Below are 19627 nucleotides of genomic sequence, written 5' to 3' on the forward strand. Positions count from 1 at the left end.
TCCATAACGTTGTGACAGCTTGAATGTAGGCCGTCTGCCACACATTTTTGTAGATTTCAAAGAATGCTCAGAATGTGTTTTTTATGGTCGCAATTGCCGCCCATGTGGAAAAAAGGACATTTGGTCCTCTTTAAGTGCCAAAAACATAGTTAAACGGATCGCATCTCGCCATATGCATAAGTTCGCATATCTGTCCGCCGGCTATTCCTCGTGTAGCCTATATATGCTCTTTAAATTACATTGTAAACTTCGTAAACTGGTGCCAGCCTATGACTATTCTATTTATGTTTGTTTTTTGTTTGTTTGTTTTCGTTTATTTGTGTGTGTGTGTGTGTGTGTGTGAGAGAGAGAGAGAGAGAGAGAGAGAGAGAAAGGTGTGTGTGTGTGTGTGTGCGTGTGTGTGCGTGTGTGTGTGTGTGTGTGTGCTAGCAGGTAACCTTGATTTTTAATTCATTTATCGACAGCAGCACTTTGATTCAGCACAGAAAGTAATTAAAATGCGTCACTTAAATCACTCAGTACCGAACATCTGAAGCTCCATATGGACTAAACAGCACAGCAAGTATTGTGTCCATGCAGCAAGTATTGTCCAAATCAAATATACACACAGACACAGTGTACAGTTCAGTGAGAGGTGACCAATAGTAACCGGTAGAGACTGGATAGAGGATGATTGGATGGGATATTGAGTTGTGAATATCTGTGCTACTTTTAGTCACTGCACACTGTTCTCATGTTTCCCTTCGTTTGCCAAACCTCTGGCCGTATCCGGATGAACCTGCAGCGACGGGTGCGACTGCCAAGGCGTTTATTAAACCGTTCTCACGGCTGCACTGCTGAGAACTTTACTTTAGTTTATTAGGTTCCCCATTAGCTGTTACAAATGCTAACAGCTACTCTTCCTGGGGTCCACAAAACAAAACAAACACAGCAAAAAGTAACCCTAACCCAGACCAGTGTGATTTCTGATCATTATTTCATGATGAGTTTATAATGAGTTCGATTTTTATGGGGGGGGGGGGGTGAATTGGGGTCCAGATCAAATGACATGAATATGGTATATAATGTCATGCACGTGGACTGTATTTTTTCTTCAGATTAGAAAGGAGAGTTTGAAAATGAAAGCTTATGAAGCACGCGGAGGTTAAACCCGGCCTGTTCATCCTTCCTTCCCAGGGGCTCCCACCTGCTGGCCCCTAAGGGCCTGGACTGCCCCTCCCTACAGCCTACAGCCCCTCCCTACAGCCCCTCCCTACTGCCCCTCCCTACAGCCTACAGCCCCTCCCTACAGCCCCTCCCTACAGCCTACAGCCCCTCCCTACAGCCCCTCCCTACAGCCTACAGCCCCTCCCTACTGCCCCTCCCTACAGCCTACAGCCCCTCCCTACAGCCCCTCCCTACTGCCCCTCCCTACAGCCTACAGCCCCTCCCTACAGCCCCTCCCTACAGCCTACAGCCCCTCCCTACAGCCCCTCCCTACTGCCCCTCCCTACAGCCTACAGCCCCTCCCTACAGCCTACAGCCCCTCCCTACAGCCCCTCCCTACAGACTTCAGCCCCTCCCTACAGCCTACAGCCTACAGCCCCTCCCTACAGCTCCTCCCTACAGCCCCTCCCTACAGCCCCTCCCTACAGCCCCTCCCTACAGCCCCTCCCTACAGCCCTGTGCTCTGGGCCTCCATGCCCACACTTCCCTCAGTTCGTCAGGGTGACGCAGGTGGACCGACGCAGGGATGAGCACCAGCGGGACCAAGGAGCCGTCTCCGCAGACGGACGCGGCCCAGTCACCCGACCAGCCTCTCCGTAGGGGGCGGGGCCGGCCTCGGAAGCTGCAGCAGGTGGGCGGTGGCCTCAGCCTCTACATTGTCGTTCGTTTGTGTGTATGTGTGTGTGTTTGTTTGTGTATTTGTTTGTTTGTATTGTTTGTGGACAGTAATACACCTATAATTGACCCTCCCCAGGAGCCCACTGGCCCTCCAACCCCTAAGAGGCCTAGAGGACGACCAAGAGGAAGCAAGAACAAAGGGCCTCGCATCGCTCCAAAGGTACATGTGATGTCATAGCGTATTTTACCAGTGTAATAATACTACTGTAATACAAATAAGAAACATTTTGAATGAATAGAGCAACCTAAATAATGAATGAATGAATGAATGAATGAATGAATTAACTTACTGCATCCTCCGTCTCTCTCAGAAAGAGGAGCCAGTTGGGGAAAAAAGACCGAGGGGCCGACCAAGGAAATGGGTATGGGACAAACCTGTACAGCATCACACACATTACAGCCATATGAAGAGTGAAGCTATACACATATTTACAGAGTTACCTTCCATTCTCCTTCGCTGACGTGTCGTCCTCTTCTCAGCCCCAGAGAATGGTTCAGGAGGTAGTTCAAGACCAGCAGGTGAGTGAAGTTGTTACTTACTTACTTACTCAGGGGCGGCTGTAGCTCAGTTAGTAGAGTGGGTCGTTCAATGATCGAAGGGTCAGTGGTTCGAATCCCAGCTCCAACTGTCCACATGTCGAAGTGTCCTTGAGAAAGACACCTAACCCCAAATTGCTCCCAATGAGCAGGTTAGCACCTTGCATGGCAGCTACCGCCATTGGTGTGTGAGTGTGTGTGTGAATGGGTGAATGAGAGGCCATTGTAAAGCGCTTTGAGTGCCGCTAAGGTGGAAAAGCGCTATATAAGTGCAGTCCATTTACCATTTACTTACAACAGGGAACATTCTGTAGATGGTTTCATTCACATGATACATAAACTAATTTAAACTACATTTTATTTCATGGGGAAATGTTCTGGAGACAGAGAACTTCCTTCAGGGTGACTTGGGCTTCAACAAAAACGAGAGAAATGACTATTCATTCAGTCCCTTTGTTAGTTTCTAGAACGTCTGGATTACGCAAACGTGTAGTTCATAGGAAAGGAGGCCAGTTCTTTCAATCTCCTCATCGGTCTTATCACTACCCTCACTGACGCGAGTTTAAAAGAAGTTAAAACGCTTTAAGAAGTGAAACCGTTAGACAGACTCCCCTTTTGAGATGTACACATTCTAAGGGGAAGAATGAGTCAATGTTGAGAGGGGAAACTTGATATAACCGCTCGCTTCCCCTGGCTTCTTGGTTTCCTGACATAACCGTTCTCTTCCTTACTTTTCGCACTCTCACCGGCAGAACTATTTCCCCACATGTACAAAATCACTCATAGACGTTTTCACACTCATAAACGGATCACATTATTCACCGCACGCTCATGAGCGCACACGCACGCACGTGTGTGTGTGCGCATGCTGGCAGGTGCACACCTATAGGCGCACGCACGCGACGACGGCGCGGTCTAAAGATTGACTGGTGCTCTTCTGCTGTCTCCCTTGTCGCAGGCTACGTTAGAGGATGCTGAGGAGGGTCCATCTCAGTCTGCGGGGTCAACATCTCAGGTTCCACCTCAAGAGGAAGGGGAATAGAAAACGTGCAGATCTACCTCAGAGTTTGGGCAGAGACAAAGAGGGGTACAATATCTGACCCTGTTTGTGAGAATTCCAGATAAACGAGGCAAGAAAAGGAGCTTCAATGCAGATGGCTTACTGTGCCGAGGGCTTGTCTGCCATGTTGGATCAGCGATGAGTCCAGCTCTGGTCTGCTGTTCCATTATTTGAGGGTTTGGTCAGGTGGTTGTGAGGCTATGCAGATGGTCTGAACATCTCAGCCCAAATCCTTCCTCCTTACTGAGATACGGATTGATACTGTGTGTGTGTGTGTGTGTGTGTGTGTGTGTGTGTGTGTGTGTGTGTGTGTGTGTGTGTGTGTGTGTGTGTGTGCGTTTGTGTGTGTGTGTATGATTGTGGTGTTAGTGGTGGTGGGATGGTTAAGGAGGGAGTTGTAGTAAAGGAAGCAGCTGTTGTCAAGTTTTACCGAAATTTTGAACCACATTACAAAGACAAGAGTCACAACCCCTCGGTCACATGGGAGCACGACTCAAGTCATTTCATGTACTGTTTGCAATGTGGCATGGGAATATTGTGCTGGAATGATTTAAATGGCCATACATATACCATGAAAAACATGACATTTTCTATTAGGCAGTGACTATTCTTACAGCGGCCGGAAGTACCAATTTCAAGCATTTTAGCCAAAATACTGTACCGTATATGGTTAGGGTTAGGGTAGGTTAGGTTTTGAAAGTAGAATTTCCCAAAACAAGATGCAGCGCCGTAAGAATAGCGGCAGTGTCTATTCTTACGGCCGCCGTGATCGTGAGGCCGTAGATAGGGCGCCGTAAGTATAGACTGTGCCTTTCTATTAACATGACAACTCACCATTCTCAGGTTTTTGCTCTTACATTGCTTTTACACACTCATTGAAACCTCAGGGACATTCAGGATGTGTCACTCTACTCAGTATGAATGTTGTACTATTTTTATTGTGTCTCTGATCTTTACTTACTGTAACTTTCACCATATGTCTTGATACATAGACGTCTCTCAGACCTCAATTCAGTCCAGTCTCTTTCAGTCTACCTCACTCGCAGAACAGGAGAGGAGACTGAGCAACTTGAACAAATACAGGTACAAACACACTCACACACCTACTCAGGGCAGTCCTAACACACACTGACCACCAGCCAGGCACACCTACTCAGGACAGTCCTAACACACACTGACCACCAGCCAGGCACACCTACTCAGGGCAGTCCTAACACACACTGACCACCGGTCCGGCACTCCTCATGTAGACACGCCCACCTCCTTGCTGACGAACTCCTTGAGATTCTCAGCAGAGTCATTTGTGTTAATGCTCTGGAAATGATGTACAATTTTTTTTTTTTTTTTTTTTACTGTAACACGAAAGATCTGTTTTACTAGAAGAGTCAGAAAAGTATAGCAACACTTTGACTTGTGTTGATATTTACTAAGTTGACTGGTTATATTCATGAAACTCCTTTTTTGGGTGGTATTTTAAATTCTTGTCTGCATTTTAAATGACAATGTCACCAATATTGTTATGTTAAAATACACTGTATCTATAAAACTCCCATGCCCTTTGATGCATTGATGTTAAACAAATATGAGATACCTGTACAAGTTCCATCCAGACCACATGATGGATAAAGGTTAGCACATACAGCCTACTGTTAGCCTACTGTAGTTGATAATACATACTCAGACTGTGGATGTACAAATCCACACATAATATCTATTCCAATCAGCCCAATTTAGTATTTACAGTAGATATATTCATTGGTAGCCCTCCCCCCCCTTGTGGACTACATCTGGTTTTAGCTTTGCCTAGTTATCTGCAGCCTTATAATAGCAATGGTATAAACTCAAGGTCCACTCATCTCACCCTTAGCCCAAGGTACTGTACTGTGATATCAGTGAGGGTCACTTAAAGCTGCAGTATGTACTATTTTCATAAGATTTTAAACATTCAAATATTGTTATTTTGATGATAAATTGAGAGGGATTGAGCTCCTCTGTGAAAACTGCATCTTTGTAGACTGCTGATTGGCTGTGCTACAGCAATTAGAATAATCATTGTAGAGCATAAAAAAACAAGAAAAAAAACAAGATTTAAAAACAACAACATCTTGGAAGCATGGCCGCACCTGGTTCAAAGCATGCGCGCATGCTGAGGTCCAATTTGCAACATGGGGCATTCTTCTGTGGCCTTATGGGTACCCAAACCCACAAACTGTGAGACTGAAGCAGACTGGATTTAACTTGGCAGACAGAATTTCCATTCTTTGCTCATAGCAAGCTCTTAGTACAGAAGTTACATACTGCAGCTTTAACCTACAGTACTCACTCAGTACAGTACTCAGTCAATATTCTGTAATTTCTCTGCTGTGTTAGTAAAACCAACCAGCGACAGTAGAGTGTGACAGTATTACTTGGTGAGCGTACTGATAGTGTAACATTCACAAACATATTTAATGAAGAGTAAACATTTTGAACAGTAGTGAAAACCTTTTACTTAAGAATTGTAGTTTTTGTGCTTGCTTTTTATGGAAATTTTATAGTTATGTACTGTATGATGAAGACAATGTCTTTATTTCAGTCCACCTCAATCTGAATACTCAATTCAATAAAATGTTCTTACATTTGCTGCAACTCTGTTTGACTGTGTGTGCTACTTGGTTCATTGCCAATAAAATGATAACATTTGTATTTTTTCATTGAATAATCACAAAGTCATTGCACACATGGTTTCTAAAAAAAAAAGGTGGTTTAAACGTTGAATGTTTTATTGAAACCAACAGTTGTTCATTACTCAATAGAGAAGAATCCAGTCATTTTGAGGGGAAGGTGAGAGTTGAAATGGGGACAGGAGTGATGTCATGGTGTGGAAAGGGTGGCGTGATGTCATGGTGTGGACAGGGTGCAGTGATGTCATGGTGTGGACAGGGTGCAGTGATGTCACGGTGTGGACAGGGTGCAGTGATGTCATGGTGTGGAAAGGGTGGCGTGATGTCATGGTGTGGACAGGGTGCAGTGATGTCATGGTGTGGACAGGGTGCAGTGATGTCATGGTGTGGACAGGGTGGCGTGATGTCATGGTGTGGACAGGGTGGCGTGATGTCATGGTGTGGACAGGGTGCAGTGATGTCATGGTGTGGACAGGGTGCAGTGATGCCATGGTGTGGACAGGGTGGCGTGATGTCATGGTGTGGACAGGGTGCAGTGATGTCATGGTGTGGACAGGGTGCAGTGATGTCATGGTGTGGACAGGGTGCAGTGATGTCATGGTGTGGACAGGGTGGCGTGATGTCATGGTGTGGACAGGGTGCAGTGATGTCATGGTGTGGACAGGGTGCAGTGATGTCATGGTGTGGACAGGGTGCAGTGATGTCATGGTGTGGACAGGGTGGCGTGATGTCATGGTGTGGACAGGGTGCAGCGATGTCATGGTGTGGACAGGGTGCAGTGATGTCATGAGCCTCAAGTTCACAGCCTTTACGGTACGTCAAGCAGTGGAACGTCAACATTTTACAAAACAATTTTAGAGAACTCTCCTATCAAATGCTGTTTCATTTCGCAACAAAATAGCCTATGAATTTACAGGAAGGAATAACACATGAACTATTATAATAACATACACTTACTGTATTAGAGAGCACTCAGTAACTGTTCTGACACCCTGATCCCTTACCAAAGATACACAAATACACAGCCGTTGTGCTCCGACTGACAAGACGAACAGTGCCTCATGACGGTCACTGAAGAAGATGATTTACTAACAACTGACATGACAGTGAAGTGACGTAAAACAGTGTGAGACAATCATAAACGCTCCACCATGCTAAAACGAATGATCAGAATCCCTCACAGCACCCCTGACATCATGCACACTTCCACCACGTATATCCAGCTTTCCTTTCTATTCTTCCTGAGCAGCATATCTCCATGATGGGAAAACAGGCCCCCTCAACCCCCACTCGTGCCTGGAAGAGTGCTGTTATGCATTGAGAGCGTTGGCTACGTCTGTGAAGACCAGACGACTGGGCCTCTGGGTGGTCCCCTGGGAGCTTGTGAGGGTCTGCAGAGAAGGGCGGGGCGGTGCAGAGAAGGGCGGGGTGGGTGCAGAGAAGGGCGGGGTGGGTGCAGGGAAGGGCGGGGTGGGTGCAGAGAAGGGCGGGGCGGGTGCAGAGAAGGGCGTGGTGGGTGGGGTGGGTGCAGAGAAGGGCGGGGTGGGTGCAGAGAAGGGCGTGGTGGGTGCAGAGAAGGGCGGGGTGGGTGCAGAGAAGGGCGGGGTGGGTGCAGAGAAGGGCGGGGTAGGTGCAGAGAAGGGCGGGGTAGGTGCAGAGAAGGGCGGGGTGGGGGCGGGGCGGGTGCAGAGAAGGGCGGGGCGGGTGCAGAGAAGGGCGGGGTGGGTGCAGAGAAGGGCGGCGTGGGTGAAGGTGGAGGTGACAAGAAGGAAAACGGTGAGTAACAGAAATGACTTGAGGTTGCCATGGTATTACGGCCCTTAGTAACTCTAGCTTTGCACAGAGTAGGAGCATAAACAGTCATGACGGGTTTTCCTTGTGTAACCTACAGTATAATGAATCTAACACTGCTAGGACCGCCTGACATCTGCTTTGTTACCTCAGGCCCAGCAACAGCGCACGTTTTCAGTGGTATGTGCGTACGTCTGTCAGCAGGATTATGCAATTTTCACGAAACTCGGTGGAGAAGTGTAGCACGGGTCAACTAACAACTCATTAAATAAATGAGTAAACAACCGTTTAGTGGCAGAAAATAGATTTTTTAGAAGCTGCATTCTCAGTGCCCCGTCCGCCGCCATTACATGGATATACTTGGCTCGCGCTGAATTTTAAATTTGTTCTACAGGCCTCCGAATTACACCAAAGTTCTCCTTTAATTTAGGTTTGGTTTAGGTGTTTTAAATAAGCAAGGTGTGTGTGTGTGTGTGTGTGTGTGTGTGTGTGTGTGTGTGTGTGTGTGTGTGTGTGTGTGTGTGTCTGTGTGTGTGTGTGTCTGTGTATGTGTCTGTGTCTGTGTCTGTGTGCACATGCATTGCCTTAAAATAATTAACATACTATGTTGCAGTATTATACTGTATCATTGCTACAAAGGAACAAGCATCAAGGGTGGGGGACAACATGTTTACTGTGTTTCTATTTAGGTCTGTGTAGGAGTGAGTGAAATGAGAGAAAGACTTTGGAAATAGCAGCTGGAGCATGTGGTGGTAGTCAGAACGTACATAAGGGAGAATATTAGAGAATATCTTAAAGAACAAGGGTCAAGGGACACAGTTGATATTACCATATTTGAGTTTTATGCCACAGTCAAAACTTTAAGAAATGAAAGGAGGAAGAAAATGCATAGCTTTACCACTGCAATGGCGATTAGCTACTTGCAGTGTCACAGTAATCAAATGATACTGTGGTATGTTCTAATATATCATGTAACCATTCAAGTATAAATTAAAACTAGTGATCAATTACCCACTTCTAAAAGTGTGGGACAACATAATATAAACGGAATACCTGATGACAATAAGCTTTTTCTTTTACTTGTCCAAGAGCTCAAGTTACTTGTCAAATTTCAACAATTTTGAAAAAGCAATAGTATAGTGCAAATAATACATTTGACTACAAGTGACTTGATAATGAGGTATTCAAATACTGTATAAAAATGTACTTGTCCAGGACAAGTGGACAAGCTTTAATGTGAAGCCCTGATCATGGTCATTGACTAGGTGTCTGTATTGGGCCAGTAGGTTACCTTGGCGTTGGGTCCTGTGAGGCTTCCTTCTCGTCCGTGGTCCAGAAGTTCCTGTTCCAGGTCATCCTGTTCCTCTGCCGGGTCAAAGTTGTACATGGGCATGAGCTGGTGCCTCAGCTTCTCCAGTCTGGCCACAGGGCAGAGGTCAAGAAGAAAAACACTTTCATCACTCTGGTGTGACTATGGTTTAAAGAAGGACAATTTAGCGTACATCAATTAGGAAAACACTTCTTTTTACATTCTTCTTAAAATAGCTCACCTCTTCCGTTTTCTGATGTACAGCATCTAAAGGAGAGATGGGAGGAGACGCATATAAACGTTATTAGTTACAAGGGATCTTTCTAGGAACATGTTTCTGTCTTCTGTCATCTCTGTTTGATGTTGATTGTGTTTATGTCATTCTGCTGCAAAACCAATTTCCCCATTGGGGATATTGCATTTTTACTCTACTAGTAGTATTACTATTACTGAATTAGGTCAGAGCAGCAAGAACAACTCATACGGTAGTGTGGCCTAGACATATTATGTGGGTTTTCCTATTAAATGACATGGGAAAACTTAACACACACCCGGTAGCCTATGTTTAGTGGCCAGACAGCAACATTTTAATACATTTACAGAACAAGAATGAATCATCTGAAATATTAAATGATTTTCACTCTGATTTGAGTTCATTACTTAGTAAATTGCAAAAATGAAAAGAAATGTTCTAAATGTTCTAATGTTTCTTGTCTTTGAAATCGAGAGTTTAACATGTTTTTGAATGATTTTTCACGGTGCCCACCCACATCCATTGTATGACCTAAATGGTGGTAGAGCAATTATCAGACTTTCTCAAAAGTGCAAGTTTTGACAATGTTTTGATCGGAACCATTGTATATGATCATAAGTAACCTTAAAACAGGGCTAAACATGCATTTTCCCTTTACTACTCCTTTAACAGTTAACTAATTTTTTTTGTGACCCTTATTGTAAAGTGTGACCGTATTTTTAAATATTCTAAACAACATTTTTTTGTATTTGTGAATATTGTGAATAAATATGGTGTTTTTATTATAGGCTACTGTTCCTATACGTTAACCTTGTCCCTAAATACTCCTAGAGCCAAACCTAGAGTTATCCTTGCCATTTCATTAGCACCTAGTTCTGTTTATTAGTTACAAGGTATTGTGTATGGGGTTTACATTCCAACACAATTATTATGTTACCTAGCCCAGTTAGTATTGGTTACATAAAAAAATAGTTTGTTTTATCCAACTGGTGTTTTTGATCGTGTGCAGCTGTACCTGACCCAAGATCCCCAGCAGGGTAAGTTTTTTGAGGAGATTTTTTCATAGACACGGAATAACAGCTAATAAACAACAGTTCTCTTACGATGACTAGTGCCAGGCCGATGACCGTGATGATGCCGAAGGGTACCAGGACCATGCCCAGCCCTGAGCCTTCCACAACCATCTCTGGAAGCTCGGTGGCGTTGAAGCTCGTCTCATTGTTCGTTACAGTACCGGTCATCAGTGTTGTCTTGGATGAGATATTGTCCCTCTCCATCCTGGCATCAGTGGTGATGGAGAGGAGGGGGGTGGGGGTGCTGGGGGTGCTGGAGAGAAGGTTTGCAGTGGTCTTGACTGTGGTAAGAGCCATCGTTTCAGCTGAGAGGAAGCTGAGGGAGAAAGAAAGGTCCCACACAGCTATGGGTGTCTCAGGTCTCTGGGTCTCAGTCCCCAATGTGTCTCACACCAGACAACACACACTCTCGCTCTCTGGACTGAGGTCTCCTGAAGCTTTGGGGATCCATCGGGCACGTTCTCTCCTGGGAACCACCTAAAAAATAGTTTCACACCATTAACTGTAAAAAAAAGAAAAAAAAAGAAAAAAAGTGACATGTCAATGCTAACAGTAAACCAGTAAACCACATCATCTTTACAATCAATTCATTGTCGTTGTGGCTGTTGATGATTTATCTCGATTTTGTCCCTGTAAAAAGTAAGCATTTAAGACACATCCGTCCCCTCCCCCAACTCCATCCGGGTGAAGCCCACAAGCGGTTGTGCTGAGGGCCAGAGGTGGGTGTTGTGTGGGCAGGATGTGGGTACCAGAAGCAGAAAGAAAGTGGCAGAACAAAGCCGAAGAATACCAAGGAAAAGCAGCCCTGAGAAGTGTAACATGTACTGTGAGGCAATGAGTGTACAGAAACCGACAGAATCTGACACCCACTCACGCATAGAATAGTCACACAAACTTGCAGTCGTGGATGTATGCACACACGCACACACACATACACAGCTTAGGTCTTTGTGGGCTAAACTTAACCCTAGCCCTAGACACTAACCCTAAACATAACCTTTTAACCCTAACCCTAATTGTAATCCAAGACCTAACCCCTAACCATAATTATAGTCCCTCCAAAAAACCTAAACGCTAAATCTAACTCTAAACATAACCTTTGAACCCTGCTCTATCCCTTATCATAATTGTAATCTAGGCCCTAAACCCTAACATTTGACCATAAAAATAACCCTAAACTTGTGTGGACCATCCCCGTGTACCCACAAGTGACGATTGTTCTTGTTAACTATTCTTGTGGGAACATTTTGGTCCATACAAGTATAGTTAAACATGCACACACACACACGCGCACACACACACACACACACACACACACACACACACACACACACACACACACACACACACACACACAGTCTCTATTATGTATTGCAGGCTTACTCAGGTGGATACAATAAAGTCAGGAGGTCTTGAGAATTATAAAATGTTTTCCCAGTTTTGGGCAGTGGTAACTGTAACAGTGTCATACACACGCTGCACAAAGACACGTGAACCATCCCGCCTTGTGTCTTCCTCAGTGAATCCTGTCTGCCTGTTTTCCTGTAGAGGACCACGTGCAGCTGAAGCCTACAAGGTGACAACCAATCAAAAATCAGAGCTGGTTTCAGCCTTTGTCCAATTAGAGATCAAACACTGTACAAAGTCCAGTATAGGTCCACTTGGACCCAGTATTTAAATAACACACAATGATTTCACTCTGTCGTTGTGCACCTTGTCAGATTCCCACAATAAAATGTTATTATCACCCTGTGGTCATCCATGTATTTTAGTGTTTCAGTTCATTTGAGCCACTCTAGCTTTGTCTTCTAATCCTGACAACGTGACAAGCAAGCTCTAATACCCCCTCAGGATGTGTACCTACCCTCTCTTGGTGTGTTAGTAGAGAGCTGTAGCGGCTATACAGAGGAGGGGTAATATCCTTGAGAGAGGGAGCGTTTCCCCCACTCTCTCTACCCCTCCTCCTCTGCTTCTCCGTGCTCCTCAGCAGAAACACAGATGCTCCATTCGGAGCCTGTTTACATGGAGAAGACAGCCATCCTAACCACTGACCACCTCCACCGAGTAATTAAGCCCCCGGCTGCCTCTCGGAGATCCCCTTCTCGTCTTTGTTGCTTCCTTTTATCTATCCCCCCTTCCTTGTCCCTTCTTGTGCTCCAGGATAACAGAATCAGCTGCAGGGATGCTGCAACCAGAGATGTGTGATCCAAAGCTCCCTCCCCCATCACTCTGTCACTGGTCCAATGGGGTGGAAGCAGCAGCTGTGGTTGGCTCACAGTGTTGTCCATCTGGCTTTATAGGGATGATAATGGGATTGAATGGCTCAGCACACCACCAGATGCCGTCAGGCCAAGGGAAATGATTGCATCCGGGTGGCAAGCCGTAGAAAATTAACCCCTTAATAGCCCTATGCTAATGTTCAATTGAAGACTTCCATCATGTAGAGTTTCCCAAAAGTTTACATTAATACACTGTAATATATACTTTATATGTATGTACTGTATGTATGTATATATTATATATGATATTCTAGGTGAGCATGATCTTAATCATCCATTAAGATATGGACAAACAATGGTGAATAACCATAATGAAATGAAGTTTACTATTGAACTAAGCTATCTCATCAGATCATGAGAAATTACCAAGAAATTACATGGAAATTACTCAGTACGAACACACTTTAGTTTAGGGGACTGTTCAGGAGAAAGTACCAAGAAATTACTTGGAAATGATCACCTTATTACAAATCAACTCATAAAATGACTAATATCCCCAATTTACTAGAAATTGTATCACCTCATTATTAGAACATTACTACTGCTTACTTTCACCTTATTTCTATTAAATTACTATAAAATACCACCTTATTACAAGGAAATTACTTGATAATTACCACCTTATTACTAAGAAATTACTGTTATTTCAACCCCCTAAAATAAAGTGTTACCACAACGTTAATACAAACAAATAAACACCATAAATATATAAACACAATTCTATCTAAAACATATTCTAAAATGTCCCATACTAAACTTGACTAAATCCTATTCTAAGTCTTTATACGGTACCAGTTTGGTAGAAGCTCTTTGTTTGTGGGAGGAGTCTGAATCATGATAGGCTGATTGATTGATTGATGGTCTCATACACTCTTGAGTTTGGTCAAGACAGAAGAATAGAGATCTGTGATCTTCTTCTTGAGCAAAGGCGGTCATGTAGGTTGTTCTATCGGATGATGAAACCCACAAGACAATCCTGATTGACTGTCTCTCCCAAGTTGGGTCCAGGTCCACTATTTGCAAATTACGTGCTCTCTGCTAGCACAATAAGTGAACGCCTGTCACCTCAAATGGTTGGTTCTCAGGAATTAAAAATACAAACAGCTATGATGGGCAGGCTTATGACAGCGAGGACTGGTTGAAGTTGATATACATTTTCAGATTTTTTTCAGATGGTTCATTCAATCACCTGCCAAGTATTTTGGAAAGTGCCTGCCCTGTTCCAAACAGTTTCCAACAGAGACTTCCAGGATGGTCCTATCCTATTAATCAGATTTTTTATACTAAATGTAATGACTCTAAGCCTAGTAATTATATTAATTTCTGAGCCTTCATAAAAATTATAATACATTAGACTTGTGTGAATGGTATTTGATAATGATAGTCTGTAGAATGCAGTTTAAAATGCCAGCTGCAGTCTGGTCTATTGTAGATATACAGGGTGTGATAGAGACTCAGGGCACAGTATTGACAATAATATTGGTAGCTTAATACATACAGCAAAATAAAATACAGTACACATATTTAGTGATCAAAATATTAAAATCTGCTTACAATGTTTACTGCTGACAGAAACAAGAACACTTGTCTTGTTTTATTATCATACATAATTAAGCCAGATGTTCACAAGAGAACAAGATCTCCTCTGCATTTACGCTGGTCTCTTAGCTCATCTTGAATGAGTCTCCAGTCATCATGGCCACAAATTCTGTGAATAAAAGTTACAGTACTTGAAACATTGGGAAAGTCTGAGACGGGTGTTTCTGTGACTATTATGGTTTACTTCGGGGGGGGGGGGGGGGGGTTGTAGTCATGTCGATAGACTGCAATGTTACCTTCATAGTCAATGGTTCCATCTCCATCTTTATCAGCTTCCTTCATCATTTGCTCTGCCTCAATCTCACTCAGGGGCTCCCCGGCATTCATCAACACATATCTGGAAGTGGTTGAATAATAATACTAATGAAACAGCTCATTTTTGAGTCATAGTTATTGTAAACAAAATTGTCTCACACTGGAGCTATCCCAGAGTAATTCAAGATTCAAAATCTGTTAATTCGCCATGCACATGGTTTAAACATACTAGGAATTTGACATAGCATACGCTGATGAAGACAACATAGGGCGGGGTGCAGGACAGGACAGTGCAAAGACATGACAGTGCAAATGCAATACAAAATAACATGCAAATACAAAATACAATATAACCAATACAAGGAAAGGCACTATGTAAATTACTCAATATACAGTATACAGAATAGAGTGTGGTGAATGTATTTTACAATTTGCTTACTTGAGGGTGTTCCACTCAATATATCCCTTGGCCTCTTTGTCAAACACTTTAAAAGCAGCTCTTAATGCAGCATCTTGGTTCGTTGTCCGTTCATGGTACAATGCCATCAGAGCCAGGAAGCTATCACAGTTAAAAGCTCCTTTGCCTGTGATGGTGTAAAAACAGTATGTTAAGATGAGTCTGGAGTAAAAGTTTAATTGAATTGATATAACAATTTGATTATATATGGTATCAAGAAATACCCTATATTTTTGAGCAATGGCCTAATGTCATAGATTTATTTGACTAAGTAATTCAACCAATGTGCCAGTTGGGAATGGTTGGTAGGTTTTTGACGTCATCTTATTGTACACTGCACCACTACACATCATACCAACTCGCTGAGGTAAATCTCTAAATTTATGAAAATTAAAATGGGGGAAAAATATTTCAGTAGATTACATAGGCACAGAAAAGAACAATATACATGTCATTAGGTTAATGTGTTTTAGATCACATGTGAGTATACCATTTGCCATACTGTACATATGATGTTGAATGTAACTTGGAATCAAACACTGACACCTATGGGAATCCTGCAGTTGATGCCCTAACAGTACTGTACTGTAAAGACTCCATGTTTCATCATGATGATATTGTTTGAAGCGCAGGACATTTTGCAGAGGGCCTTATTTTGCTGATCAACCTCCTAAAAGAGATGATGATGATGATGATGATGATGATGATTATGATGATGATGATGATGACGATGATACAAATGGGAACTGATTCACCCTGAAGAAGGCAAACGCCAAAACGTTGGTGACAATAATCAGCAGAGAGGAGACGCAGGAAGAGTCTGCACCTCTAAAGCTTTTGGGTGTGCTCCACCTTATATATATTAACTGATGATTTCCAAAAAAGAAGATAATCTGTTTTTGTGAACCATGAGTACATTTTTGTTTGTATTTGAGATCTCCCCACTATTCTAAGTAGCTTTAAGAGGTTCTCTACACCGGCAAAATAAGAAAGAGAATAATGTGCCCAGAATGTAGAAATGTAATGCATAGTATGGATCAAGGTATACTGTACATTGTATAAATTTCAACAAATAGTAAACTAGAAATGGTGCTCAAAGAGCCCTGACCTCCTCCCCTGAATGTATTTTGTGTCTCTGTGCATGCCAAAGTTGAATGGGTTCTAAATTGGCCCATGCTGCCTCTCCACTGGGTTTCATGAAAAGCAGTGTGATGGTCTTTGTGTAATCCTAAAAATGAATGGACGTGAATGGCAATCCGGGGCGTGTTTGGGCGGCTCCGCTGGGGTGGAGGTAATAATGACTGGAGGTGAATGGGTGGCTGTATTTGTCCAGCTCTGTGGCGCCCCCCTCGGGTCACAGGGAAAATTGGATGGGTTCTAAGGTGGCCCGAGATACACACCTTCAACGAGTTTAATATAAATCGATTTGGTAGTTTTTATGTAATCATAGTGCAAAAAATGAATGGAGGTGAATGGTCAGTCCGGGTGTGTTTGGGCGGACGCACGCACGCACCCACTCACACACGCCACCGAAAACATACTACTACTAATTAAACTATGATGTAACTGATCTCGCAAACATTCATTTTCTTTTAGAGGGGAAATGTACATAATAGAATCACACACATATAACAGCGAGGAAAAAAGAACAATAGGCTACACATCAATGGTCTAAATGAAAGTAAAGATAATGAGAAAAACAACCATGTTTGTCCACATCTTTTGCCATCTGGACCAGCTCTCTCTTGGTGGGATTGATCCCCATCAAGCTCACCAGCCTCTCCAGCTCCTGAGTTTTCACATCTCCATTTCCATCTTCATCAAACATCTCAAACACTCCCTTATACTCAGTGATCTGCTCTTGTGTCAGAGTGATTGCCTTGGGAAATGATGAGGAAGGAACATACAGTATAAATCGATAGAGGGATCTGGAAAAACGTTAACACATGGACCACAATAATTAAATGAAAGTAACATACATCATGGGATGGAATTTAAAACAGGTTTCAATTGCTGAATGTTAGTTACACAAGCAATATTTGACTGCCCAGGCAAGGCAATCGATTGAACAAAAAATACACATAAAGGAGTTATTAGTCAATAAAGATAATGTAACTGGGTACTGCACTGAATAATACTATAGTTTCAAAAGTACTCACCATTTTTAATCCAATATTTTTTTGTTCTAATTTTGACCACAGGAGCTGTGTACTGACACTAATGTGCCTTGAGATAGACTAAATTCACCTCTAACTTCACTTAGCGCCACTTTACCCTTGGTAATAAAGGCTACAGACTATAGAAGACCTTGTATGGTATGGGGTGGGCTCACATATGCCCCAAGAGAACTGCGTGGTTGATTCGTGGGATGGTACAGTTACAGTATGAGCCAGTATTTTAAGCCCACACCATATGTGTTCAAAGGAAATGATTTGGGTTGGGTTCAATTCCATCAACTCAGGGAATTGATATCTTTCTTAAAGCAGTCTTATTCTCTACCTTTTACAAAAGTATTTGGGGTTTTAAATTGAAACATCCATTAGACCAAGATACCACGGAAGCCTAAAGCATCAAATGCAGTTGGTGTAGTGATGTGACATGGCCCCTCTGTGGGACCTGCTAGCTATCAGCAAGCCTCATTTTAAGCAGGTGCTGTGCAGTCCCGTGTGAATCTCTTGGATACAGCTCACCAAATAAGGAGGCACCACAGAGTCAGAGTTTATTTCTAACAGCGCGAAGGGAGCATCTAGAATATTCTGCCATCACATTTGGAACACAGAGGAACAGAATGCATAGCTTCGGTGGTCAGTCTCTTTCTAATTTAGCAGATGTTCCAAGGTGTGCTTTATTTCATGGTATATTCCACTTCAAATGTAAAGCCACATTTTAATACAATATTCTAATCCACAGTCAGTTTCAAGATCTAGGATATCTAAAGACAAGTCCATGTGATTATTGTCTTCATGATGCTGGCACAAATGTGATCCTGACAGGCCTAAAGCAAGAGTTATTTATAAATGTCTACAATCATTGTCACCTATCACTTCATAATCCATAGAATCAGAATCAGAATGTGTTTTATTGCCATTGTAGTTTTACAACATACTAGGAATTTGTTTTTGGGCATGGTGCATAACATGGAGACAATTTGGGACGAGATGGACAAAAACAGGACAGTGCAAAGAGCAAGTACAAAATAAGATAAGATTATTTTATTTTTTTTAAGCAAAATATAGAGCAGTCAATGTATATACAGTGAGTGTGCAAAGTATAATGTGTATGCAAGTGTGTGTGGTGGTTGGTGGTCTTGTGCAAGTGTCTCAACGGTGGCAGGGTCCAGGGTGGGGTAGGGGCGGGGGTCGTCAGAGGGGGACATGAGCCTTGTTGATGAGGCTGGTGGCCGTGGGGAAGAAGCTTGCCACATGCGGTCGTGGTCCTGATGGACCGCAGCCTCCTGCTGGGAGTGGCCAGGGTGGGAGGGGTCAGCCGGAACCTTCATGGCCTGCTTCAGGGTCCTGGAGTTGCGCAGGGCCAGGAGGGAAGGCAGGTTGCAACCGATCACCTTCTCGGTGGAGCGAATGACACGCTGCAGTTTGGCCCTGTCTTTAGCTGTAGGGGCGGAGTACCAAATGGTGATGGAGGAGGTGAGGATGGACATGATGATGTAACTGGAGAAGAGTACCATCATTGTCTTTGGCTGCCACAGGAAATACACCCTCCGTTGTGCCTTCTTCGCGAGGGAGCTAGCGTTTAGTTCCCATTTGAGGACCCGGGAGAGGACAGTGCCCAGCAAGCGGAAGAAGACCACAGTGGCGACCGGAGGGCCATTCAGGGTGATGGGGGGGGGGGTTTCTTCCTGAAGTCCACAACTATCTCCACTGTCTTAAGAGCATTGAGCTCCAGGTTATTTTGGCCACACCAGGACAGCAGCTGGTCGATCTCCCACCTGTAGGCGGACTCGTCTCCCTCAGAGATGAGTCCGATGAGGGTGGTGTCGTCCTCAAACTTCAGGAGCGTGACAGACTGGTGGCTGGAGGTGCAGCTGTTCGTGTACAGGGAGAAGAGTAGGAGGAAAAGGACACTGCCCTGAGGGGAAACAGTGCTGATGGACCTGGAGACAGAGATGTTTTTGCCAAGCTTCACATGCTGTTTTCCCTGTCGGACAGGAAGCGCAGGTAGAGTCAGGCAGACGCAGCTGGGAAAGCATGTACTCCAGCGTGGGCGGGAGGATGGTGTTGAAAGCAGAGCTGAAATCCACAAACAGGATCCTGGCGTAGGTGCCTGCGTGTTCCAGGAGCTGTAGAATGGAGTGAAGGGCCATGTTTACTGCGTCATCCACAGACTTGTTTGCTCTGTAGGTGAACTGCAGGGGGTCCAGGAGTGTGTCTGTGATGGATCTGAGGTGCAGCAGAACAAGGCGCTCCAAGACCGTCATTACTACAGAAGTCAGGGCGACGGGCCTAGTCA

At 43.9% G+C, this 19627-nt stretch overlaps 3 protein-coding genes across 3 annotated transcripts; 1 reads left to right on the top strand and 2 right to left on the bottom strand.

The window, feature by feature from the left end:
- Nucleotides 1–1732: 1732 nt before the first annotated feature.
- On the top strand, nt 1733–3463 carry LOC311327636 (uncharacterized protein; the record flags this gene model as incomplete). Its single annotated transcript, XM_084460722.1, has 5 exons — nt 1733–1837; nt 1961–2044; nt 2196–2246; nt 2365–2403; nt 3380–3463. 5 exons carry the CDS (start codon nt 1733–1735, stop codon nt 3461–3463), a joined length of 363 nt encoding a protein of 120 aa, XP_084316848.1.
- A 3991-nt stretch (nt 3464–7454) lies between these two features.
- cUnh3orf18 (chromosome Un C3orf18 homolog) lies at nt 7455–10867 on the bottom strand (the record flags this gene model as incomplete). Its single annotated transcript, XM_084460596.1, has 4 exons — nt 7455–7535; nt 9227–9353; nt 9486–9511; nt 10601–10867. The coding sequence occupies 4 exons, from the start codon at nt 10865–10867 to the stop codon at nt 7455–7457; spliced, it is 501 nt and encodes a 166-aa protein (XP_084316722.1).
- A 3646-nt stretch (nt 10868–14513) lies between these two features.
- LOC311327637 (calglandulin-like) lies at nt 14514–18845 on the bottom strand (the record flags this gene model as incomplete). The annotated part of the gene is made up of 5 exons (XM_084460723.1): nt 14514–14557; nt 14685–14785; nt 15143–15287; nt 16865–17039; nt 18486–18845. The coding sequence occupies 5 exons, from the start codon at nt 18843–18845 to the stop codon at nt 14514–14516; spliced, it is 825 nt and encodes a 274-aa protein (XP_084316849.1).
- Between the last annotated feature and the right edge of the window lie 782 nt (nt 18846–19627).

This window comes from Borostomias antarcticus, assembly GCF_949987555.1.
Source record: "Borostomias antarcticus genome assembly, chromosome: 33".
Classification (NCBI taxonomy): Eukaryota; Metazoa; Chordata; class Actinopteri; order Stomiiformes; family Stomiidae; genus Borostomias; species Borostomias antarcticus.